Here is a 27,138-nt window from a genome sequence, read left to right as displayed (position 1 = left end):
CAGCCACTGTTCAGCACGCAGGGCCCCGCTGAGACCACAAGGCACCAGGAGTGTCTCCAGGAGTGGGGCTTCGGAAAACGTGCTCTGGGGGTCCCCAGTCTCTGTGTCCTCCACCTCCTGTGTCTCCACAGAGCCGCCCTGCTCCCAGGAGGGTAACTGTTTGCTACTCGGCCTATCGTCCACAGGACAAGGCTCCTCTGCAGGTCCTGCGGCATCACTACCTTCCACGGCTCCCTCGGGGGGCAAAGGGACATCTGACAGCTCGCGGGGTGGCTCCAGCTCACGTGCACGCTCATGTTGGGGGACTTCAGTTCTACTACCGTTTTCTTCGTCCAGTCCATCAGGGGCTGGTTCAGACTCCTCCAGGACACTAAATGTCTCAGGATTGCCGTTTTCCTGCGAGATGCCATTCACCTCGCCACTGAGGTTGCTCTCCTGGTCAGGAGACTCTGTGCTCAGCTGATCCACACTACTGCCCAGGATACTTGAGGTCATGGATAGCAGGTCTGTGGTCAAGGACTGGGGGCTGCCACCAGGACACTCAGAGCAGGGTGTTGACTCCAGGGAACTGGGACAGGCACTCCTGCTTCTGCCTTCTGATTTAAAATAAGACCATTCAAAATAAGATATGACTATATAAATATTATAGTAAGAGACTAACTTAAAAATGAAACTTTGAGGGCCAGCAGATGGCATGGTAGTTAAGGTGCTGAACTCCCACGTGGCTGACTGTGGTTCAAGTCCCAGATCTGGTGACTCGCTTTCTCACTTTCCCTTTCTCTCTCTGGTCAAATTAAAAAATAAATTATAATAACTAATAAATAAATAAATAATTTTTTTTAAAAAATGAAAGTTTGGCAGGACCAGCAGATGGCACAGCAGTTGCATTGCTGGACTCCCACATGGCCAACCACGGTTCGGGTCCCAGACCCAGTAGCTTCAAAATCATGCCAGGCACATGTGTGTGCATGCTCAAGATCCCAGGAAGAGAACAGAGGACAAGGGACTGCAGCATGGCCACCCTCCTACGGGCTGATTTCTCACTTTTCCTCTAACTCCATCCGTCCTGCTCGCTCTGGTGACCACACACACCTTAAGGCAAAAACTATTAAAAAACGAAACTTTGGCATATGAAGAAAAATGTATTTTCAACGGAGAGTATTGATATAGTTGGTGAAGAACAAGCCTAAGTATAAATCACCTTACTGCAAAGAGGTTTTGTGTGAGTCCGTCACTGGCCTCGCTCAGAAAGGCTAACCAAGAGGAACCAGGAAGCAAAGTGAAGGTTCGGCTGGACCTCAGACCGACTTTTTAAAGCTATTTATAATGCTCAGGAATTGGGTAATATTTCACTGCAATACTGTAGCCATCTTTAGATAAAGAGGCTTCATAGGCACCAAAGAGTAGAGTTAAAAGCCTGTACTTGGTAATCTAGTCAACACTACGTGGAAATGTCCCATCCATATACCAGCATAAACCGATCTCCTCTTTCCAGGACTTTCCACCCAGGATCACAGAAACTCTGGTATAAACGATAGACTTCTATAAACCAACCTTCTTATTTAAATCTGGAAAAGTACAAGTTCCAGACTTTTTAAGTGGAGCTGTGATTACACGCATTAGTAATACATTATCTTTCGGGACCAGTAGTTGCTATAATGGCTATGTCGCTGGACTCCCACGTAGTCGACTGTGGTTTGAGTCCTGGACCCGGTGGCTTAAACTCACACTGGGTGCGTGTGCGTGCGTGCCCAAGATCCTGAGAGGAGAATGAAGAAGGGATTGCAACATGGCCATCCCCCCGGGGGGTGATTTCTCGCTTTCTGTCTCTCTGTCTCTTTCTTTCTTTCTGGAGAGCACACGTGCCCTATAGCAAAAATCTCTCAAAAAAAAAATATATATATTCATATATATTATATTATCTTTCAAATCTTACAAAGGAGTTTCCTGTAGGTGTGTGCAGATGCATCCTTTGTTAATGTGTGAAGATTATACTGCCCTGGGGAAGGGAAGCACTGACTTTCTGAAGCCCTCCTCTGCTCCTTGACGGACGGGCAAGCACTTGTTCAGCGAGAAGCGGCAGCCAGGGTGCCGAGACGCCCCCGTGAGCCACACCAGTGCGTGCTTTGCCCAGACGGTACCTGTCCTCCTCCTCCTCCTCCTCCTCTTCACTTTGATAGGCTTCACGACGAGCTCCTGGTCGAAGTCTTCCGAGCTGATGGTGCTGAATCTCTGCGTAGAGGGCTGACTGCCTTTGCCCACCTCAGGGGCTGCCTGGAGCCCGAGCAGCAGGAGCCCGGAGCCACTGTCGGTGGAGTTGAGCGAACTACTCCGACTCCTCGGCTCCCCCGCCCCGGGGGTGGGCCCGGAGCCTCGTCTCAGAAACCGAGGCCCCCGGTGGAGTCTCCACACGCTGCACATGGACTTGCTCTGCACATCCCGACGCCTCTAGGCCGTCTCTCACTGAGAAAAAAGAGTGTGCATTTACTCCTGGTTACCTAAGAGAAAGCCAGCCTGCACTTGCTGGGGTACCAGAACCCAGGCTCCAGCCGGATAAAGCACTGTACAGCAGTGGGGGCTGGCCTTGGGGCCAACGGGTAAGGGAGCTGGATCCCGTGGTCAGCCATGGTTTGGCTCCCACCCTGAGGGCTTGGAAAATCCTGACAGGATGGAGAAGTGGAAGGGGCTGTGTGGTGAGCACACCTCACTGGGAGATGCCCCCCTACCCCACGCATGCCTCTGGCAATCAAAAACAGCTACAACAATTCTGAAGTTCATAAACACCAGCAAAACAAAGAATCACACAGAAGGTTCCAAGAAACAGTTGTTCTACAGAAAGCTCATGTGACAAAATTAGTAAACTACCTCCCATCACTGCCTCTGGTAACTCAGTAAGGAGGGACTGCTATGAGTGTACAACAGCTCTCCCTCCCACTCACAGTCTTCATTAGACAGAGATGCTGCATGCAAGGTTAGCTATACTCCCTATTTAAGACTCTGCCCTAAATATGCTTTAATGTTACTCAAAGGGATTTCTTTCTTTCTTTCTTTCTTTTTTTTTTTTTTTTAAAGATTTTTGCTGTCAGGCGTGTGTGCGCACTGGAGAGAGGCAGAAACTGAGAGTAAAGTGAGAAATCACCCCGAGGGGATGGCCATGCTACAATCCCTTCTCCATTCTCCTCATGGGATTTTGGGTATGCACACACACATACCTAGGGTGATTTTCAAGTCACCGGGTCTAGGACTTGAACCACAGTCAGTTATGTGAGGGTCCAGCACCATGCCATTTTTGGTCCCACTCAAAGGGCATGTTAAAAAAACATTGCTAGCAGAATCAGCAAATGGCATAATCCTTAAGTCACTGGAATCCTATACAGTTGACGATGGTTCAAGTCCGAGACCTGGCAGCTTAAAACACGCCGGGCGTGCATGTCCAAAATCCAAGAGGAGACTGGAAGAGAAGAGATTATGGCATGGCCATCCTCCCTGGAGTTGATTTCTCACTTTGTGTCTGTCTCTGTCTCTCCAGGGAGTACATGTACCCTACAGCAAAAATTTCTCTCTAAAACAAAACAAAACAAGCTGCTAGAAGGCATGTGGACTTGCCAGAGAGAGGAAGAGAGAGAGAGAAAGAGAGAGTGAGCAAGAGAGAGAGAGCGCGCGCGTGCGAGAGAGCACGTGCAAGAGAGAGAGAGCAAGAGTGAGAGAGAACGAGAGAGAGGGAGTGAAGAGAGCGAGAGAGCAAGAGAGAGAGAGTGTGTGAGAGCGAGAGAGAACAAGAGAGAGAACGCACAAGAGAGAGAGCGAGAGAGAATGAGAGAGAGTGCACGAGAGAGAGAGTGCACAAGAGAGCGAGCGAGTGTACCCTGATGGGTGTGGTCGTGCCACAGTCCTTTCCTTCCACTTCTCCACACTATTTGAATGTTGAGTGTGCATACACACATGCCTATGTGGTCTTCAGGCCACTGGGGCCAGGATCTGAACCACGGAGTGGACACCAGAGACAGAGACAGGACTCTGCTCTGAAGCAAGTGGTTGGAGCTAACACATGTTGAGGCGGATCTATCTGGAGCTGTGCTACCTAATACAACCCACTGAAACAAAATTCAAAACTCAGTTCCTCAGCTGCTCTAGACAGCCTACCTGTGAACAGTGGCCACCCGCTCCCAGCCAGCGTAGACACTGAGTGCTCCTCGATGGCAGTGTCAGGCCTTGGTCCGTGGCTCCAAGCCTCTGCCCTCTCCACAAGTTGCACTGCCCCTTGACAGCACTGCTCAGGGTCCCTGGCTCTCAACTCGGGAGCACACGCATTTCTTACACAAACTGTCGTTCTGGAACATCGCAACATGCCCTCTATGACTTAACAGGCCAGAGGCAGTGAGGAGGGGAGGAGGGGCCCACATGGTGGTTGCTGCTGCTATCGGAAAAAAATTCACTGACAAATCCCAAATACGTGAAGCACTGTGACATGTGCAGAGTCTTTGCTCGGGTGCCAGGCAATGGAGCAGCAGAGATGCAACTGGACCCACATGGGCAGACCCTGGGTTCGCATCCTGGGACCTCTGTGTACATGCTGGGTGTGTGTGCAAGTGCCTGTGATCCGGCCTGGCTGAGGTGAGGGTGGATGGCACTGTGAGGACTCTATTGGGGGTACTTATCTCTGTCTTTCTCTCTCATGGAAGAAATAAATAGACTTAAAAAATTCTTTACCCAGTAAAGCCGGGGACTATATGAATTACAACAAAAGTCCAAAGTGCAGAGAAAAATCAATCCCACAAGGAAGAACTGTGTTAAGGGTAAGAGATGTCACAGATGACAGACTTAAACGTTCCAAAGTCTGCAAATCTTTGTCTCTGCACCATCTATCCCAGAGCGTCTCAGACAGAACATCGGGATCAGCCACATGGCTTCTTCCCCTTCCCACTCCCCGCCTCCCCACCTGCTGTGCCCATGAAAGCAGTTCCTTCAAGGGGGGAGCTTGCAAGAAAAGTAGCATAAAGGTTATTTAAGACTCACAGAAAACCCTTCACTGTCACTGTTTAATAAAACTGCAATACTCTGAATAGAAAAATAATGGTAGTTCTGTGAGCTCTGTGATTATAAACGGCAGTGACGCGCGACCAAGCACAGTACTCCTCATGACACGCAAGGTATATTTGTAACAAATACAAACCTGTTGATGCTAGGCCCTCAGGCCTGCTCGCGATCCTTATAATGTTCCTATCTCCCTTTAAGAAGAATATTTCATTTTCTGTGCAGGAAACAGACACAATGTCACCTGATCCTTCCAAACCGGCAACTGTGGCCTATCCACAAAACAAAACAAAAACATAAAACCAGAAACAATAACAGTTCAAATCATGAAAAAGATCCTAATGAGTTCAACGCTACTGCGCTCTGTTACAACTTCAAGTTGTAACTCTTCCTGTATCCATCTGAAGCAGGGGAATAGCTGAGACCCGTGGCTGGGAGCTGGGCACCTTAGCAGAACTGGATATGATGAAAGGGCACTCCGGCCACTCCGATCCGGTTGCCCCCGCCCCCGACTCCTTAGGAAAGGAAACCCATCCCCTGACAGGGTAGGAGTCTTGCCTTCTGTGGCCTGCCCATCACACCTGTCCTCGTCCATGCTTCTGGGACAAACTCCAGCCCTCCTCCTCTGTGGCTCAGACGTCACTGCCGGGATTCCTTTCCGATCCCTGTTCTCTGGGGAGTTTCTAATTCCCTCCAGCCTCCCCTCCTGGAGTTGGCAGGGCATCACCCTCAAGGCAATGCCCAGGCCTCCCCGTTTGCTCGCAGCACTTGTGACGAACCTCGGCGGGAGTCAGTGCTGACTACACCCACGGGAAAAGCAGTGTGCACTGCACCTCATGGTTGTGGGATAAATCAATGAAGGGAGGGAGGAGTCCCCTAGCATCAGCTGAAAGCAAAATAGAACCTTCTGAGCCCACATTGATGTAATGCTTTTCTGTCAGGAGTGCAAACGAGAGACTTGTTCATTGTAGGGAATAAAGAATCCAAGCTCTTTCCTAACTTTTTAATTTTTTTAAATTCACGACAGACTACATGCATGAGAGACGCACCCTCCACAGGGCTTGGTCACACCCTATACTTCCTCCTTCCTCCAGCCTGCCAGGATCCTGGGCACATAGTGTGTATCCCCCGCCCCTGGCATGTTTTTCAGGCCAAACAGGCTGGGACTGTAACTGCGGCATGTGATTCCCAACTCTGCAGCCTGGCATGCTACCAACTCCGTTGCAGAGGCTGGGCACCTTTGCCAACTGGCCCCACAATCCAATAGTTAAGTGCAGTACGTCGGAGGGTCCCACACGATGGACTGTAATTTGAATCCTAGTCCTGCTGGCTTGAAAAACATATGCTGGGTACATATGCGTGCAGACCCCAAATTCCAACCTGACGGGGAAAGAGGAAAAGGATGGTGGCATGACAACACCCCTCTGGGGGGCTTTCTCTCTCTGGTAAGCACACGCACCCTATGATGATTGAAGGGGAAAAGGTAAAATAAACAGCCTCAGTGAATAGCCAGAAATATGACATGAGCCTCGCAAAGCTGTCAGACTCTGATGGTGCCAACGATGGCTGATCCTGGACAATCCCTGCCTCCACTTCGTAGCTATAAAACACATTTAATTGTACCTATTGAGTCAAACACTAAGTAAGTGCTTGGATGGGGAGAACTAACTTACAACCACAAAGAACCTTGACGCCAATAATTACCACACACATCAAGTTCAAAAGATGCCCTGGGAAAAAAGAAACATTAAGTTCTTGGTTACTAGAGAAACAGTACAAAAATGTCTTTCAAAAAATCTCTTATATAAGAAGAGGCATAGAGCCAGCCCATGGCCTGGTGGTTAAGGCAGCAAGACAGGGCCAGCAGGTGGCGTGGTGGTTAAGGGCACTGGACTCCCACAGGGTTGCCTACGGTTAGACTCCTGGAACTGGTAGCTTCCTTTCTTTCCTCTCTCTCTCTCTCTCATTCTGTCCCTCTCTGGTCAAATTAAAATAAATATTAAATAAAATGATTCTTCAAAAAAAAATTTTTTTAAAGGCAACAAGATCTCTCACATGGTTGGCTGTGCGGTTTGAGTTCCAAACCCAATGGCTTGAAAAACATGCCAGGTACCATGTGCATGCATGCCCAAAATCCCGAAAGGAGGAGAAATAGAGGACAAGGGATTGTGGAGTGGCCATCTCCCATGGGGGTGGGGTGGGGTGGGGTGGGGCAGGTCTCCCTCTTCCTAGCAAGCACACACACACTCTGGCAATTTTTTGGGGGAGAGGTTTTTGCTATAGGGCGCATGCACTCGCCAGAAAGAGACAGACAGAAGGTGAGAAATCACCCCCTGGAGAGGATGGCCATGCTGCAATCCCTTCTCTTCCATTCTTCTCTTGGGATCTTGGGCACGTACGCGTGCACACGCGCCCAGCGTTGAGTTTAAGCCACCGGGTCCGGGACTCGAACTGTGATCAACTACATGGGAGTCCAGCGACATGGCCATTATGCTAACTGCTGGTCCATAATCTTTTTTTTTCCCAAAGAAAAGGCATCTTGGTGATCCCTAATCCAATACTCCTTCCCGCCACCCCATTTTACAGATAAAGAAACAAAGCACAGGCAGATGAGACTTCTAGTTAAAAGCAGAGCCGAGTTAGAACATTCTTCTCAAGTCAGCTTTCCACCTGCTAAGTCAGTACTCACAGGCATGGCTAGTAATAATTAAGGAAACTTCAACATGGAGCAGCGACATTTTCTGTGACACACATCACATGCAAAACCTTTCACTTTCTATGAAGGATCTGCTTAGGTTCAAGGTAGAGGATCATGATCTGAGTAGAGCCTGGCCTATCTGTGGGTAGGTGGGTGTGGGAAGGGGGAGGTTATTTAAAAAAAATTATTTATTTAATTCCATTTGCTATTATTATTATTATTTAATTTGACCAGAGAGAGAAAGGGAAAGTGAGAAAGCAAGTCACCAGGTCTGGGACTCGGACTGCAGTTGGCCATGTGGAAATCCAGCACCTTTAACTACCACACCACCTGCTGGGCCCCCCTTCTTAAGACAAGGAGAAATAGAAACTAAACAGCTTTTCTGAAAGTTTCTACTCTGCTTTTAAGGGAACCAGTTATCACCCTGATTTAGGCAGACATTATTTCGATTTAACAATATTGGGCAATTGCCTATGATATGCCATTAAGTATAGAAAAACGAAAAAAAAAAAAAAGGTGAAATAATACAGGTCTATTTGGGTAGGAAAAAAAAAAGTGTTAGGGACCAGCAAATGGCATAATGGTTATATCTCTGGATTACTACATACTTGACTACAGTTTGAGTTCTGGACCCAGTGGCTTAAACTCACGCTGGGCGCGTGTGTGTGCTTGGCCAAAAATCCCTAGAGGAGAATGGAGGAGAAGGGATTGTGGCATGACCATCCCCCCTGGGGGGTGATTTCTAGCTTTCTGTCTCTCTCTATCTCTCTGGTGAGCGTACACGCCCAATAGCAAAAATCTCTTTACAAAAAAGAGAGAAAAAGAAAAAGCAAGGGTGAAAAAACAGGGCTCCTAGAAAGCAAGGTGAGGGAGAGACCCCCTCAGAATGGCCTTGTCCTGAGGGCCTCTGGACCGTCAATCCCTGAGTTAACATTTCTGTGGTTTTTCTCTGAATGTGCTCATAGCCATCTGATAGTTGAGAAAAACAAACAAACAAACAAACAAAAAACCCTCCCAAAAAACCACTACCCAAATAGATTAGAAAGAACAAATTTAATTGTATGCCTAAGTACAAAAACACACCCATTTCTAGCAAAGGACAGGACTATGAAGGTCAAAACCAAATTATTTTGTCAATAATTACCAAGTTTTCATTTCCTTGACTGGCCCAAAGGGAACAACAACAAAAAAGCACCAAGAACAAGACTACTTAATTTTTATTTTTTGCTAAAGGGCATTTGCCTGAGCATGGACAGAGAGTAAGTGAGAAAGTGCCCCTGGGGGTGGCCACGCTGCCATCCCTCCTCCTCCACTCTCCTCTCGGGATGTTGGGCATGCACGCACACGTGTCCTGAGTGCTTTCCAGGCTTCCAGATCTGGGAGTCAAACTATGTATTTAGCTAGGAGAGATGAAGTCACCTTAGCCACCCCACCACCAGCTGGCCCCTCAACACCGCTTTTACTGTGCTGAGAGCCCTGAAGCAAAAGAATCCTTGTAAACACTCCCTTGCCTTTAGATACCAAAGACGTCTGAAGTGCAGTCCCCTCACTTACCTGACTGACGGTGTCCAGAAGGTAGATACTATATTCATTCCAACTCAGCACCCAGCCTTCTTGAAAGAAACATGAGACAAGCCCCAGGTGTTTCTCCGGTAAGCTGCAACTCTGGCTGTTAGAGGGCTCCACACGTGGGTACAGTTCAAATCCTCTCGGGATGTTGGGCATGCACGCACACGTGTCCTGAGTGCTTTCCAGGCTTCCAGATCTGGGAGTCAAACTATGTATTTAGCTAGGAGAGATGAAGTCACCTTAGCCACCCCACCACCAGCTGGCCCCTCAACACCGCTTTTACTGTGCTGAGAGCCCTGAAGCAAAAGAATCCTTGTAAACACTCCCTTGCCTTTAGATACCAAAGACGTCTGAAGTGCAGTCCCCTCACTTACCTGACTGACGGTGTCCAGAAGGTAGATACTATATTCATTCCAACTCAGCACCCAGCCTTCTTGAAAGAAACATGAGACAAGCCCCAGGTGTTTCTCCGGTAAGCTGCAACTCTGGCTGTTAGAGGGCTCCACACGTGGGTACAGTTCAAAGGGCTTAACACCCCCAGCAAACACGTCTTTGAGGATGAATGTGGCTTGGACGGTCCCACGGGCATCAGCCTTCCACAGCCGAAGCCCAGGCCGTGATGCATACAAGGTTAGGTCGCTTTGCTTACAGAGTCCTGGTACAAAACAAGCACCGAATTTCCCAGAACTAAAATCAGAAGAAAAAAATACAGAAAAAACAAGGTACAGTGACTTAAAGTGATAGTTATCAACTCCTGACACCATCTACAAGCATTTTTTGGCTAAGCCTAAATAATCGACTCCCGGCCCTCCCCACTACTGTTCTGGTAAGTAGAGTACTGTCATCCCACGAAGGCCCCACGGGCACACACTGGGTCACTGATGCACCAAGTACCCACCGTGCTCAAGCTGCCTCAGGCAACTCATCTCCACTGTCCTACGCAGGCCTCATGACCACCCCGTAAGGTGAATATGACAACTCCTATTTTAAAGAAGAGAAAACTGAGGCAGGAGACAAAATCAGGCCTGGACATCAATTCCCTGCCCTGAAATTCTGTTCCTTCTAGTGTCTGACTGCCGTGCTCCGACATCCTAAATGAGTGAGTTTTCTGTCCAGAGCTACAGCGACCCTTCTAGAATACTGCTCTTCCAGAATTTCTCTAATCCATCAGAGGTGCCAACTTCCCTTCCCATCCCCCTTCCAGTTTTCCTTTTTAAGTTATTAAATATGTGACACAAACGAAAGGACATACAAAGACTAACGATGAATGTTCACCCAGGAACCCACCTCCCAACTCAGGAGCTCGACTATCAGCCACACTACCGATGTCTTAACACTCCTGCCCCTTGGGGATGCAGCCTCCAGGCGTTTCCTGTCTGTTTCCTTGCGTTCTAGAGTTGTTCATGAAATTTAATTGCCTATCTATATAGCCCTATATGTTACACAATTTAGTATTTCTTTATTATAAAACAATAGTATGTTATTTGTATACTTTTGCAATTTGCATTTTTTCACTTAACACTGTGTTTTTAAAATTTACTCTTGGGGGACCAGCAGTTGGTGTAATGGTTATGTTGCTGGACTACCATGTAGTTGACCATGGTTCAAGTCTCAGACCCATGGCTTAAACTCATACCGGGCGCATGTGTGTGTGTATGCCTAAGATCCAAAGAGGAGAATGGAGGAGAAGGGACTGTGGCATGGCCATCTCCCTCGGGGGTCTCTGTCTGTCTCTCTTTCTGTCTTTCTGGAGAGCACTTGTGCCCTATAGCAAAAATCTCTCCAAATAATAACAACAACAATAATGTACTCTTGGGGCCAGCAGGTGGCATGATGATTGAGGCGCTGGACTCCTACATGGCCAACGGTGGTTTGAGTCCTAGACTTGGTGGCTTGGTTTCTAATTTTCCCTCCCTCTCTCGGGTGAGTGTATGTGCCCTATAGCAAATTAAATAATAATAATAATAAATAAAATTAAATAATTCTTTTTTTTTTTGAGCGGTTTTGGCTATAGGGTGCATGTGCTCGCCAGAAAGGCAGAGAGACAGAGAAATCATCCCCCAGGGGGGATGGCCATGCCACAATCCCTTCTCCTCATTCTCCTCTCAGGATCTTGGGCATGCATGCACACACGCCTGGCATGAGTTTAAGCCACTAGGTCCAGGACTCCGCGGTTGACTACATGGGAGTCCAGCGACATAGCCATTACACCAACTGCTGGTCCCAAATTAAATAATTCTTTAAAAAAATCATTTTATTCTTATTGGGCTGCCTCTTAGGCCTAATGATTAAGGAACATGGCTCCCACATGGCTGACCTTGTGGTTGAAATCTTGGATCCAGCAGCTTGAGAAACACATGGGGTGCAGGTGCATACATGTCCCAAATCCTGATGGGACAGAAAAAATGGAGAAGGGACTATGGTGTGATCATGCCCCACTGGAGGGTGCTTCTCTCTCTCTGGAGAGTACATACACCCTCCAGCAAAGGAAATAAATAAATAAATAAATCTACCCATGTTGATTAAAAAAAAAAAAGGAAACTATAGCAGGCCAGCAGGTGGTGTGGAGGTTAAAGCACTGGATCCCACATGGCCAACCACTCGGTGTGAGTCCCAGGCACAGCTGCTCATTGAAAATCATGCCAGGTGCATGTCCCAAAATCCCGAGGCGCTAGAAGAGAATGGATTGTGGCAAGGTTGACCCCCAGGGATGAGTTTTCACCCTCTCTCTCTCTGCTAGTGCACACACCCTATGACCCCCCATCCCCACCCCACCCAAAACCAAAACTGTATTGCTCACTCATCTTCACGACTACGCAGTATTCCTCAATGTCTTCATTTGCTCCTTGTTGACGGGTATTTAAATGACCACTTCCTCCCTATTTTGAACCGGCTTGCTCTGAGTGGTTTTGTACACAGCTCCGTGCAGGTGAAGAGTTTGTCTAGCTTATTTCAGAAGTGGGAATGTGGGCTGTTGGTAACTGCTGGGTTGTTAGGAGCATGTTTAAGTTTAGATGATTTGGGACGTTTTTCCAAGTGAGTCCATCCACCTCCTTTCCCACCAGCAAACTAAGTTCTCACTGTTTCACACCTCGCGCACTCTTAGAGTTCAAGTTCAGAGTTTCAGTTAATCTAAGGCTTGCTGATTCTTTCTTCAAATATATCTCATATTCTGACTAACAGAAAGAGTTGTGGCTTTAGAGCACGACCCGGGCTCAATGCCAGCTCTGACACTTAGTAGCCATGCAGTGAGGGCATTTGCTAACCTTCCGGGACCTCAGTTTCCTAACCTGTAACCTAGGCATAAGGCTAAAGTGAGGGCTGAATGAGGTCGTCTATGCAAAACACAAAGAGCAGGGCTTGTGCCACTAAGTCCCTCAACTGCTACCTGCCGGAATGCTGCTGCGGGAGCTGCTCCCATTTCACCAGGACCGCTCATCTCGGGTGCCAGGCTGGTTTCCACTCTCCTCTCCTGCCAGCATAGGGCAGCACACACGATCCCAGAGGCCGGCCCTTGGGGCCATCCCAGGCAGTCTCACAGATGGTTACGTGGGGGTCTCTGCCCATTAGTATCTCAGGAGGTTCCCCTGGTCCCTGAGTAGCCAAATCCCCATGGACAGAGTCCAACAAGAATGTTATATTAACTTCAGCTTTGAAACAAAGATCGTTATCCTAACCCCGAATGTTCTGTCTTCCATGGACAACTCTATAATAGGCATCGTGTCTGACCACTGCCTTTGGTAGTACTGTTCTTGAGAGGTTCTTTTTCGTTTTTGTTTTTGAGAGGTTTTTGCTATAGGTCACGTGCAGTCGCCAGAAAGTCAGAGAAAGACAAAGAGACAGAAAGCGAGAAATCACCCCTCGGGGGGATGGCCAAAGCTACAATCCCTTCTCCTCCATTCTCCTCTCCGGATCTTGGGCACGCACGCACATGCACCCAGCCAGCATGAGTTTAAGCCACCAGGTCCAGAACTCGAACCGCAGTTGACTAATGGGAGCCCAGCGACTTAGCCATTACACCAACTGCCGGTCCCCGGGAGAGGTTCTTAAAATAGAACTTCCAAAGGAATTCTAGCAAGGCAGCCCATAACCTCTCCCTTCTGCCTTTCCTGTCAAATCAATTTCTAGTTGGTGATCCATTTTTTAATTTGTTTTCTTTATCCTGGAATGGCACAAGGCACTGAGGAAAATCAATGTTGCACAAAGACTGGACCACACAGACAGACCAGGAAGCGGGTCACAGAAATTGCTTAGGTCTCCACGTAAGTGGTGAGAAAGCCAGGTTTTAAGAGTCTGTTGGATGTACGACCGATGTGAGAGACGATCAGTTTTTAAATCTTGCACTAAGCTCTATCTTCCTTCCAAAGACACAAAGCAGCAAGACACTGACAGAGCACCAGCACAGAAGGCCAGGCAGGAGTGGGATGCTGGCAGAGGGAAAGACAGAACCAAGTTACACAGCACCACTAAGCCCAAGCTACTCATTCCTATGAGTTTCTAGGGACCAACGGGGAGATTTTTGTTATAAGAAGACCAGATTGTTGGCGGAATTCAAAAGGTATTCAGCATAAAAAATAGAAGCTGGAGGGGCGGTACAAGGCGGCCTTTCCTTATAGAAACAGAGCACTCTTCTACTGTGCTGCTGCAACGCCTAGACACAGCATAACAGATGGTGAGTCTGACCTCACCCAACCCGATGCCTGTCACCGATGGCACTGCCAGCTTCAGCGGCCCAGCAATGCCTGCCAAGCTGTCACCATGCTGCAAAGTTAGTCTGTTCTCTACTCTGCACAGGGCCGACCTCAACCCTCTCCACACTCCTAGACCCACCTGCCACCCTGCGCCTGTCCTCTGAGGGCAGCAGCGCCCCTTATCTGGGAGACTCGGATGGGAGCTCCTGCGACTCCCACCGGCCATGCTATAACCTGCCGTGATGCGTCCTCGGCCATCCCCACATCTTGCTCCTTGTTCTCCTCTTTGTCAGGGTGAGGCAGCATCAGTAGAGCACTCTACCCACCCACTTCTCTCCCCATCCACGCAAACTGGCTGCAGAGTTCTACAAGTCTGTTTTCTGGTCTGAGCTGGGGACTAGGATGTGCAAGTCACCCATGGGTGCAGCTGCCTTTTCCATACACCTGGTATGATGAGTAGATTTGAGCCTAGCCCCTCTCTTTGCAGTCCTTCTTCCAGGTAGCTGGTCAGAGAGGGTCACTCTGAATCTGCAACCCTCCTTTCCTTGGCCAATCCTACTTCTCTGTAGGCCCCACGCCTTCAGGAGTCTTCCTCGATCACGAGGCTGGTAAGAAGCTGGTAGACTCACACAGATCCCAACTATTGCTCCATGGCAGTTCACACGACTGCTAACAAATGATCTGTCCACACTGCAGTTTCCATGAAGGCAGGCTCACATCTGCCTCATTTCCTGGTCATCTTTGAGCATGTCACAGTATGCAGAGGCATTCAGCAGGCAGTGAACAGGGTGTGGTCGTGGGTCCCTGAGGTGCTTCCCCATCCTGGCACGCTGCAAGGCAGTGGCTTGCAGGTCCCTGCAGCTCCCCAAGAAGAGGAGCCCACTCGCCCTGTCTGACTAAAAGGAAGAGCCCTGTGCAGGCATGGGACCCCCAGGAGCACTGTGGTGATCTGGGAAAGCTGAAAGCACCTCCTTGAACAGGGCCCAACATTAGCCAAATGGGAATACCTGTGAGGCTTACCTTTTCCTTGGTTGTGTTCCAATCTGCTTTACGAACTTCTCTTCAGTGTAAAACAGCAGACTTCTTTGCAAAGTAGAGACAAGCAGCACTTTCTGGCTGTAATCCAGCTGCACAATGGAAGATGGTTCTTCTAACACCAAGTGTGAGTTACAGACACCCTGACAGAGCCGCAAATAAACCGAGCATCAATGCTGAGTTCAAGCAACCGGACCTCCCTAAGACTGGCAAGCGGCCTTGCTGCTGGCTCTACTAGGTCCTTCTATCCCTTACGATGTATGCTTTAATTCTGCCCAGACTCAGTGTCAATCTGCCACAGAGAAGTTACTGGTGAAAACCCTTACTAATGAGAGAGCACGATGCTAACATCTAGCTTGGATTATGTAAAGCTAGACAAAAAATATGTTAAAAATCCTTGTCATTTCTTTTAAAATGTTATCAGTAGGAGCCAGCAGATGGCATAGCGGTTGCATTGCTAGACTCCCACATGGCCAACTGCAGTTCAAGTCCTGGACCCGGTGGCTTGAAATTCATGTCAGGGGACCGGCAAGTGGTGTGGTGGTTAAAGGTGCTGGACTCCCACATGCCTGACCACAGTTCAAGTCTTGGACCTGGTGGCTTGCTTTTTTACTTTCCCTCTCTCTCCGTCTGTCTCTGATCATACTGGAAAATATAATAACAATGATAATAAATAAAGTTAAAGAAATTCTTTAAAAAAAAAAAAAAAAAGAAATTCATGTCAGGTGCATGTGCGTGCATGCCTAAGATCCTGGGAGGAGATGGGATTACAGCATGGCCATCCCCCTTGGGGGGGGTGATTTCTCACTTTTCCTTTCACCATCTTGTCTCTCTCTCTCTCTCTCCAGTGAGTGCACATGCCCTAAGAGAAAGACTTTTACAGAAAAAAAAAGTTCTCAGTTCAAAGAAGAATATCTAACAAAGAGCTAAACAGAGCAGAGCTGATCCTGTAACCTAGTAGTTAAGGAAGCCAGATCCCACACATTTGACTGCTGTTCAAATCCCAATCCTAGAAGCTTGAAAACATACCAGCTGTGTGTGTGTGTTTATGTGTATGCGTACCCCAAATCCTAAGGAGAAGACACGGAGAAAGGATGGTGGCATGACCACACCCACTGTGGTGTGCTTAGTCTCTGACAAGTACACATGTCATCTGACAATTAAAAAAAAAAAAGAGAAACTGAAATATGTCATAGCATGTACATGTATCCTATTATGGAACACGATGGCATGAAACTTTCTATAAAATTATTCTGGTAATAATCAGCTCTCTTAAGTTTACGCTTTCTTCCCACAAAGATGTCTAAGCAATTTTGAGGACATTATATCCTTGCCAACTGAAAAGGTCATAAAAAATAAGAGGATAGAAAGAAATTAAAACAATGTTAAATGTATAAGATGGTATTAATATGAATAGTATTAAATATAAATGTTCTCTATCAAAACACGAAGTAAAATTCTAGAAGGCATTTTATTTTTTATTTTATTTTATTTTTTGGAGAGGTTTATGCAATAGGGCGTGAAGAAGGCATTTTATTGCTAACACAAATTATATTTCATGATGTTGAAAATCTGCTTCTAGGAGCCAGCCCTGTAGTACAGTGGTTAAGTTCTATGTGTTAGAAACCAGATCTCAACGTGGCTGACCGTGGCTCAAGTCCCGGCCTGGTGGCCTTAATAACATGTTGGGTGGGAGTGCAAGCACATCCAAAGTCTTGGTCGGAAGAAGAGACGGAAGGGAGGGATTTAACTGACCACACCCAGCCGGGAGGTGATTTTTCTCTCTCCTCTCTTTCTGCAATGAGGATATGTACCCTCTGGTAATTAAAAAAACAAAAACAAAAAACCCTGCTTCTAGACAGACTCGTTGTAGAGGCACAGCAGCAATGTAGCATTCCACAATGCTACACCATGTGGGGAGGCTCAGTTGGCATCCTGAGAGCTCTCTGTACACGCTGGATGCACACACACTCATGATCCCAGCTCACTGGGGTGAGATGTGGCATAAAGAACCTGTTGGGAGTGTCTGTCTCTCTCTTTTGGAAGAAATAAATAAACTTTTAAAAAAAGTCTGTCTAGGGACCAGCAGTTAGCGTAATGGCTATGTCACTGAACTCCCAAGTAGTCGACTGCGGTTCGAGTCCTGGACCCGGTGGCTTAAACTCATATCGGGTGCATGTGCGTGCGTGCTCAAGATCCCGAGAGGAGAATGGAGGAGAAGGGATTGCGGCATGACCATCCCCCCTGGGGGGGTGATTTCTTGCTTTCTGTCTCTCTGTCTCTGTCTTTCTGGTGAGTGCACATGCCCTATAGCAAAAACCTCTCAAAAAAAAAAAAAAAAAAAATCTGCCTACAAGTCATTCTCTTCCTGAAACAGTTTCATCCATTGTCCAAAAGATATTACTTCAACATTATAGACCTTTTATGGGGGAATGAGGGCTCAGTAATCAGATTTATTGGTAAAATTTATATGTAATAAAATTCACTTTTTAAAAACATTTATTTAATTTTTTTATTATTATTCAATTTGACTAGAGAGAAACAGAGAGAGAGAGAGAGGAAGCAAGCTGCCAGTCCAGACTGAACCATGGTTGGACAGGTGAGAGTTCAGCACTTTAACCACCATGCCACCTACTAGTCCCAAAAGTCACCTTCTTAAAAAAAATTATTTAATTTTATTATTATTATTTATATTTGCTATATGGCACGTGTGCTTACCAGAGAGAAAGAGAAAGCGAGAGGGAGTGAGAAAGCAAGCTACCAGGCCTGAGACTCGAACCACAGTCAGCCATGTGGGAGGTTACTACCTTACTACCACGCCACCTGCTGGCCCAAAAATTCACCCTTTTTTTTATTGCCAGAGACATGTGCACTTGCCAAAGAGAAAGAGAGGAAGCACCTTCAGACAAGGCATGGTCTACACTGCAGTCTTTTCCTCCACGTTTCCATCCTGTCAGGATTAAGGGCAGGCACAAGCACAGCACACACATAGCATGTTTTCCAAGCCACCACGGTTAGATCTGAACCAAGGTCAGGCTGGCCTCCAACTTGTGATTGCTCTGTCTCAGCCTCCAAAGCTATTGGGATTATAGATGTATACCGCCGTGACCAGTATGGGGTCCTTTTCTAAGTAATGTGGTCCTGAAACCAAAAAGTTTCAGAACTATTGCTAGAGAATATTTGTAATGGACGAGTCAGTCTTGGATCACAGGATTCAGTCATTCAGCTGATAGCTGCTCAATTCCTACGACAACTAAGAATGAAGGCTACAAAGGACCGAAAGGAAGGACTGGGCCACGCAGGAGTGCAGTCTAGCTGAGCAAAGCACAGGCCACACCAGCCACACATGCAGTAGAGACGGTGCAGGCTTTGGGGCAGAGCCTCAGCGTGAACACGAGCCCTGCTGGGTTCGAGCTTGTGTCCCTGGACTAGCTTCTGAGTCTCTCAGAGCCACATCCTTCATCATTTGCTTTAGGATGATGACACACGGCTCCAAGCACTGTGATGAGGAGTAAATAAAATATCAAGCACAAGGAGGGAGCTGAGCACCGGCTGCTGTCGAACTTGCCCCCGGCACTTCCTCTCCCGTGAGGTCACCTCGTACAGCAAGGTCTGGCTGGTGTGAGTTCTCTGTCGACCATATGGCTGACCTCTGCCCACAGGAAAGGCTAGGAAATGCTGGCATGTCTCCTATGAACCTTCTGGACAATTAGGAATGGTAAAAGCTTCTCTCCTAAGTAGCAGCAACTCACAACAGTAGGATGAAAAAGGTGAATGTTCTAGTAGGTCAGCCTTTAGTCACAGAAGTGGGAGCTTATAAAACATTAGAGAAGTCCATGAAAGAAAATGTTACAAATAACACTGAGATGATAAAGGGGTGACGATAAAGAATACAAGCTGATTAACTAAAAATGTAACTATGAAAATAATTTTTTCAAATACATGAAGGCAAGAGCCAACAACATGTCTGAAAATAATTTTACCTGGTCTAGATCCAGAGAAGAATAGACAATTTTCCCTTTGTCATCTCCAGAGAACAATTTCATTCCATTGGGGCTCCAAGCCAGAGCTGTAATGCTATTTTTGTGAATACCAGTGACATCAAATCTCCGAAGCTACGAGAAAACGATAAAAATACATACAAGGAAAAGGAAAGGGTGAGCACCATGAGCTGGGGCTACGGGGCCAAGGTAATCCACCATCGCTTCTACTTAAGGAGGGGCCGTCTTTCCCAGCCTCGCTTCCCACGCAGAACCATGCACAGGCTTCCATCTGTCTACTGTCCTTCCAAACCCACAGAGGACAAACTCTACAGAGGAGGGCAAGCAAAATGAAATTACCCACATGTGCTCTATGCCAAGGGGCCGACTAGGAACAAAAATGGTACCCGATTATAAACAACATCATGTTAAGCTTTATTGAGCAGACATTTTTTAGGCAGATGAAGATCTCTCATTTTAAAATCCTTGAGGAATTTGTCAAAAAGTTAAAAAATGCTAAAATGATGCCTACTTACCTGTTTATTTCTCCCTGGCAATGAGGACACAAGTTGAAAAACTGCAACCCTCCCAGAGGCTGTGCCTGCTGCCACGAGGTCATCAAAACAGCTCAGCAACTTCACCACAGTGATAGCCTCCATCTTCCCCTAGATGGAAACAGTCAAGCAAATGAGTGTAACCAGACAGCCACTTCAAACGCAGACAATGAAGATACTGTCAACGAATTCCTGACTAGAAATGTATACAAGACCAATTAATAACTACATTTGTTAAAACAAAACAAAAACCCTCCTTTGCTTTTCTAGGGTTCTCTCTACCCCCATTTTCCTATTATGTTAAAATATATATTCCATAAAATTTTCCTCTTAACGTTTTTTTTTTTTTTTGGAGAGGTTTTTGCTATAGGGCATGTGTGCTCGCCAGACAGACAGAGACAGACAGAAAGACAGAAAGTAAGAAATCACCCCTCGGAGGGAGGGCCACGCCACGATCCCTTCTCCTCCTTTCTACTCTCGGGATCTTGGGCACACACACACACACACACACACACACACACACGCACCTGGCGTGAGTTTCAGCCACCAGGACCAGGACTCGAACTGCGGTCGACTACATGGGAGTTCAGCAACATAGCCATTACGCTAACTGCTAGTCCCAAACTTTTTTTTTTTTTTAAAAAAGAGGTTTTTGCCATAGGGCACATATACTCACTGGAGAGAAAGAGAGACAGAGACAGTGAGAAGGAAAGTGAGAAATCACCCTGGTGGGGAAGACGGCCACATGGCAATCCCTTCTCTTCCTGGAATCTTGGGCATGTTCGCACAAGTGCCCAGTTGAGTGTCAAGCCACTGGATCTGGGACATGAACCACAGTCAGTCATATGGAAGTCTAGCAACATAACCACTATGCCATCTGCTGGCCCCCCTCTTAACCATTTTTAAGTACACATTTCAGTAATATTCAATATTTTCATAATGGCGAATAACCACCATTCATCTCCGGGATACACTTAATCTTATATACCCGAAGCTATACCTGGTAAACTAACTTTTCACTCTCCTGTTCCCCCAGCCCCTAAGGACTACCACTCCACAATCTCCATGATTTTGATCATTCTAAGTACCTCATGGGTGGAACTATACAGCGTTTCTCTTTTTCTCCAGCTGGCTTATTTCATTTAACACAACACCCTTACAGTCCATCCTGGTTGTAGCATACATCACATTTTTCTTCATTTTGTTGGCTGAGTAAAACTCCCTTGTACATCTCACTTTGCTTATCTATCCATCCACCAATGGACACCTAGGTGGCTTCCCCAATTTAGCCAAAGTGAACAAGGCTGCTATGAACACAGATGTACTGTCTCTTTAAGACTCTGCTTTTGATTCTTTTAAAAAATTGATTTATAGTCATTCACTGTACATCAATACAGTATATAAAATGAGATTTTCCATCCAATATACATTGTGTATTGACTCAATCAAGGTTATAACCATACGTGTTATCATCAAAAAATAATTTTCTATTTCTTGTTTCTTATATATTTTGCTTCCCCCCTTGATTCCCTCTCTCTCACCCTTTGCCAATTCCCCCTCTTCTCCCACACTGTTTCTGGTATGTATAGTTGTTTTCCATGCCTTTTTTTTTTTTTTCCACATTTCATTGTTTCACTAAAAATCTTAATTAATTTAAAGACTTTCAATAGCAAGCACAGCTGATATATACATATTTATGAATGCATGTCTGACTTTAGGAGTAAATCTCAGTGACTAAAGTGAACATACTATAAAGCAGCACCTCGCTAAGGCTATATAGCTTACTGCACTCATTAAATAGGTATTAATAGGTATTTTAATGCATTTTTTAATTTAAAAAAAGTTTTAGTTTTAATAGATTAAAATCAAAAGAAAAATTTGCTTAAAACTTAAAGCCAGGAAAAAAGGTTAGGATTCAGCTCAAATAGTAGGTAAATGAACCTATCAGCAGTTCAAGAGAAGACAAAAAATCCTTAAATATGGAAATCAAAATATGGAAATGGAAGTCTAAAGTAAGGAAAAAAATATTTCACTAGTTCAGACTCACATAATTAATCCCTCTTCTATTGAACTTGCAGTGTTACTGTGGTCTGATGTTTCCATTTAAACTCTGCAAGTTAACATTCAACTCTGAGCTTGTCCCTACCATTAGGCTGGCCATTGTTTTGGTTGTTTCTTGTACTCTTATTTCTGTGTGTGCAACTTTAGTTTTCCTGGTATAGCACTCCCTTCAGCACTTCTTGAGAGGTGGTCTGATAATGGTAAATTCTTTCAGGTTTTGTTTATCTGAGTATGTTTTTGTCTTTTTTTCCCATATGAAAGATAATCTTGCTGGGTACAGTACTCTCAGTTGAAATTGTTTTTCACTTAACACTTTGAATATATTTTCCCACTCTTAGCTTGCTTGTATTATTTCTGATGAGAGGTCTGATGTTAGTCTTATGGGATTATCCTTTGAAAGTAATTTGACATTCTTCTCTTGCCAATTTTAGTATATTGTCTCTGTGGTTTTGGTCAATCTGGCTATGATGAGCCTTGGAGAAGATCTTCAGTTGATGCTATGTGGAGTCCTTTCTATTTCTTACGTCTGGATATTTGAGTGCCTCTCTAGGTTTGAAGAATTTTTTTCCCAGGATTTCATGGAATAGATTATCAATGACCTTAGTTTATTCACCTTCTGGAATACCAATAATCCAAATGTTTGGGTGTTTAATAGTATACAGTATTACTTGCATGTTATTCTCATTTTTGGGGTTATTTTCTCAGTCTTTTTGGTGAATTTTTCTAGGTCAGAGGTTCTATCTTCTACATCTGAGATTCAATCTTCTGCATGATCTAGTCTGCTTTTGATATTTCGACAGAAGTATTGATTTCCTTCCTGTATTACAGCCTTCATCACTAACAATTCTGTTTGATTCTGTTTTATGGTGTGTATCTCCTCTTTCAGACCGTGCAAGGACTCCCTCACCTCCTGGAACTTGGGGTCTCTTTTCTCCTGTATTTCCTGCAGTTCATCATCTCTATTCTCTTGCATCTCTGTTAGCTTTGTCACTATGAATATTTTAAATTCTTTACCTGACATTTCCATGAGTTCCCTTATATTCTTTGTGGAGGAAAAGGAGCTATTCTTTTCCATGAGAGGAGAAATATTTTCTTGGTTTCTCAAATTTCTTATGCCTCTATGGTGGTTTCTGGTCATCTGATGGCTCATTCATTTTTTCCCATTTTTTGGAGTTAAATCTAAGCAATCAGAAGAATGCAGAGAGAGGTGACCTGCAGTCTGTAAACAGTATCGTTTTTCTCCCTTTGCACAGCTGAGTCAATGAAAATTGAGGACTGGGGCCAGCAGGTGGCGTGGTGGTTAAGGCGCTGGACACTCCCACAATAGCTGATCATGGTTCGAGTCCTGGACCTCGTAGCTTGCTTTCTCACCTGTCCCCCACCCCCATCTCTTTCTCTGGTCAAATTAAAAATAAATGAGGGGTTTTGTGGAAGAAGCAGACGCAGGTGGCACAGAGCTCCAGCAGCCCTCTCTGCTCCTGACTCACTGCTGTTCGCTCTTACCAAGGAACAACTGGGTCAGGAAGCCACACCGCAGCCATGGCTTTTAAAGATACTGGAAAAACATCCGTGGAGCCAGAGGTGGCCATTCACCGAAGTAGAATTACTTTAACCAGTCATAATGTAAAGTCCCTGGAGAAAGTGTGTGCTGACTCAATCAGAGGTGCAAAGGAAAAGAATCTCAAGGTGAAAGGACCAGTTCAGATGCCTACCAAGACTTTGAGAATCACTATAAGAAAAACACCTTGTGGTGAAGGTTCTAAGACTTGGGATAGTTTTGGGATGAGAATCCACAAGTGACTCATAGATTTGCACAGTCCTCCTGAGATTGTTAAATAGATTACTTCCATCAGTATCGAACCAGGAGTTGAGGTTGAAGTCACCATTACAGACGCCTAAATCAACTATTTCAATAAACTGATTATCATCTGTTAAAAAATAAAATAAAAAAATAAGTGAGGGACCAGCGGTTGGCGTAATGGCTATATCGCTGGACTCCCATGTAGTTGACTGTGGTTTGAGTCCTGGACCCGCTGGCTTAAACTCACACTGGGCATGTGTGCATGCATGCCCAAGATCCCAAGAGGAAAATGGAGAAGGGATTGTGGTGTGGCCATTCCACATTGTGGTGTGAGGGTGATTTCTCACCTTCTGTCTCTCTGTCTCTGTCTGTCTTCCTGGTGAGCGCACGGGCCCTATAGCAAAAACCTGTCAAAAAAAAAAAAAAAAATGGGACATGAACCACAGTCAGTCATATGGAAGTCTAGCAACATAACCACTATGCCATCTGCTGGCCCCCCTCTTAACCATTTTTAAGTACACATTTCAGTAATATTCAATATTTTCATAATGGCGAATAACCACCATTCATCTCCGGGATACACTTAATCTTATATACCCGAAGCTATACCTGGTAAACTAACTTTTCACTCTCCTGTTCCCCCAGCCCCTAAGGACTACCACTCCACAATCTCCATGATTTTGATCATTCTAAGTACCTCATGGGTGGAACTATACAGCGTTTCTCTTTTTCTCCAGCTGGCTTATTTCATTTAACACAACACCCTTACAGTCCATCCTGGTTGTAGCATACATCACATTTTTCTTCATTTTGTTGGCTGAGTAAAACTCCCTTGTACATCTCACTTTGCTTATCTATCCATCCACCAATGGACACCTAGGTGGCTTCCCCAATTTAGCCAAAGTGAACAAGGCTGCTATGAACACAGATGTACTGTCTCTTTAAGACTCTGCTTTTGATTCTTTTAAAAAATTGATTTATAGTCATTCACTGTACATCAATACAGTATATAAAATGAGATTTTCCATCCAATATACATTGTGTATTGACTCAATCAAGGTTATAACCATACGTGTTATCATCAAAAAATAATTTTCTATTTCTTGTTTCTTATATATTTTGCTTCCCCCCTTGATTCCCTCTCTCTCACCCTTTGCCAATTCCCCCTCTTCTCCCACACTGTTTCTGGTATGTATAGTTGTTTTCCATGCCTTTTTTTTTTTTTTCCACATTTCATTGTTTCACTAAAAATCTTAATTAATTTAAAGACTTTCAATAGCAAGCACAGCTGATATATACATATTTATGAATGCATGTCTGACTTTAGGAGTAAATCTCAGTGACTAAAGTGAACATACTATAAAGCAGCACCTCGCTAAGGCTATATAGCTTACTGCACTCATTAAATAGGTATTAATAGGTATTTTAATGCATTTTTTAATTTAAAAAAAGTTTTAGTTTTAATAGATTAAAATCAAAAGAAAAATTTGCTTAAAACTTAAAGCCAGGAAAAAAGGTTAGGATTCAGCTCAAATAGTAGGTAAATGAACCTATCAGCAGTTCAAGAGAAGACAAAAAATCCTTAAATATGGAAATCAAAATATGGAAATGGAAGTCTAAAGTAAGGAAAAAAATATTTCACTAGTTCAGACTCACATAATTAATCCCTCTTCTATTGAACTTGCAGTGTTACTGTGGTCTGATGTTTCCATTTAAACTCTGCAAGTTAACATTCAACTCTGAGCTTGTCCCTACCATTAGGCTGGCCATTGTTTTGGTTGTTTCTTGTACTCTTATTTCTGTGTGTGCAACTTTAGTTTTCCTGGTATAGCACTCCCTTCAGCACTTCTTGAGAGGTGGTCTGATAATGGTAAATTCTTTCAGGTTTTGTTTATCTGAGTATGTTTTTGTCTTTTTTTCCCATATGAAAGATAATCTTGCTGGGTACAGTACTCTCAGTTGAAATTGTTTTTCACTTAACACTTTGAATATATTTTCCCACTCTTAGCTTGCTTGTATTATTTCTGATGAGAGGTCTGATGTTAGTCTTATGGGATTATCCTTTGAAAGTAATTTGACATTCTTCTCTTGCCAATTTTAGTATATTGTCTCTGTGGTTTTGGTCAATCTGGCTATGATGAGCCTTGGAGAAGATCTTCAGTTGATGCTATGCGGAGTCCTTTCTATTTCTTACGTCTGGATATTTGAGTGCCTCTCTAGGTTTGAAGAATTTTTTTCCCAGGATTTCATGGAATAGATTATCAATGACCTTAGTTTATTCACCTTCTGGAATACCAATAATCCAAATGTTTGGGTGTTTAATAGTATACAGTATTACTTGCATGTTATTCTCATTTTTGGGGTTATTTTCTCAGTCTTTTTGGTGAATTTTTCTAGGTCAGAGGTTCTATCTTCTACATCTGAGATTCAATCTTCTGCATGATCTAGTCTGCTTTTGATATTTCGACAGAAGTATTGATTTCCTTCCTGTATTACAGCCTTCATCACTAACAATTCTGTTTGATTCTGTTTTATGGTGTGTATCTCCTCTTTCAGACCGTGCAAGAACTTCCTCACCTCCTGGAACTTGGGGTCTCTTTTCTCCTGTATTTCCTGCAGTTCATCATCTCTATTCTCTTGCATCTCTGTTAGCTTTGTCACTATGAATATTTTAAATTCTTTACCTGACATTTCCATGAGTTCCCTTATATTCTTTGTGGAGGAAAAGGAGCTATTCTTTTCCATGAGAGGAGAAATATTTTCTTGGTTTCTCAAATTTCTTATGCCTCTATGGTGGTTTCTGGTCATCTGATGGCTCATTCATTTTTTCCCATTTTTTGGAGTTAAATCTAAGCAATCAGAAGAATGCAGAGAGAGGTGACCTGCAGTCTGTAAACAGTATCGTTTTTCTCCCTTTGCACAGCTGAGTCAATGAAAATTGAGGACTGGGGCCAGCAGGTGGCGTGGTGGTTAAGGCGCTGGACACTCCCACAATAGCTGATCATGGTTCGAGTCCTGGACCTCGTAGCTTGCTTTCTCACCTGTCCCCCACCCCCATCTCTTTCTCTGGTCAAATTAAAAATAAATGAGGGGTTTTGTGGAAGAAGCAGACGCAGGTGGCACAGAGCTCCAGCAGCCCTCTCTGCTCCTGACTCACTGCTGTTCGCTCTTACCAAGGAACAACTGGGTCAGGAAGCCACACCGCAGCCATGGCTTTTAAAGATACTGGAAAAACATCCGTGGAGCCAGAGGTGGCCATTCACCGAAGTAGAATTACTTTAACCAGTCATAATGTAAAGTCCCTGGAGAAAGTGTGTGCTGACTCAATCAGAGGTGCAAAGGAAAAGAATCTCAAGGTGAAAGGACCAGTTCAGATGCCTACCAAGACTTTGAGAATCACTATAAGAAAAACACCTTGTGGTGAAGGTTCTAAGACTTGGGATAGTTTTGGGATGAGAATCCACAAGTGACTCATAGATTTGCACAGTCCTCCTGAGATTGTTAAATAGATTACTTCCATCAGTATCGAACCAGGAGTTGAGGTTGAAGTCACCATTACAGACGCCTAAATCAACTATTTCAATAAACTGATTATCATCTGTTAAAAAATAAAATAAAAAAATAAGTGAGGGACCAGCGGTTGGCGTAATGGCTATATCGCTGGACTCCCATGTAGTTGACTGTGGTTTGAGTCCTGGACCCGCTGGCCTTAACT

At 45.0% G+C, this 27,138-nt stretch overlaps 1 protein-coding gene and 2 pseudogenes across 1 annotated transcript in view; 2 read left to right on the top strand and 1 right to left on the bottom strand.

The window, feature by feature from the left end:
- The window catches only part of TECPR2 (tectonin beta-propeller repeat containing 2), a 128,704-nt gene that overhangs the window by 66,680 nt on the left and 34,886 nt on the right, over positions 1–27,138 (bottom strand). The window contains 8 exon segments of the mRNA XM_014592218.2: positions 5–596; positions 2,142–2,362; positions 2,364–2,463; positions 5,174–5,306; positions 9,676–9,988; positions 15,013–15,170; positions 19,011–19,142; positions 19,544–19,672. Coding sequence (XP_014447704.1) covers positions 5–596; positions 2,142–2,362; positions 2,364–2,463; positions 5,174–5,306; positions 9,676–9,988; positions 15,013–15,170; positions 19,011–19,142; positions 19,544–19,672 — 1,778 coding nt within the window.
- On the top strand, positions 23,121–23,521 carry LOC106736158 (40S ribosomal protein S20 pseudogene; annotated as a pseudogene).
- On the top strand, positions 26,592–26,992 carry LOC106736159 (40S ribosomal protein S20 pseudogene; annotated as a pseudogene).

This window comes from Tupaia chinensis, unplaced genomic scaffold (assembly GCF_000334495.1).
Source record: "Tupaia chinensis unplaced genomic scaffold, TupChi_1.0 Scaffold000671_2, whole genome shotgun sequence".
In the NCBI taxonomy this organism is placed as follows: Eukaryota; Metazoa; Chordata; class Mammalia; order Scandentia; family Tupaiidae; genus Tupaia; species Tupaia belangeri.
The sequence above is the reverse complement of the archived record's forward strand: the minus strand, read 5'-3'. Positions and strand labels throughout refer to the sequence as shown.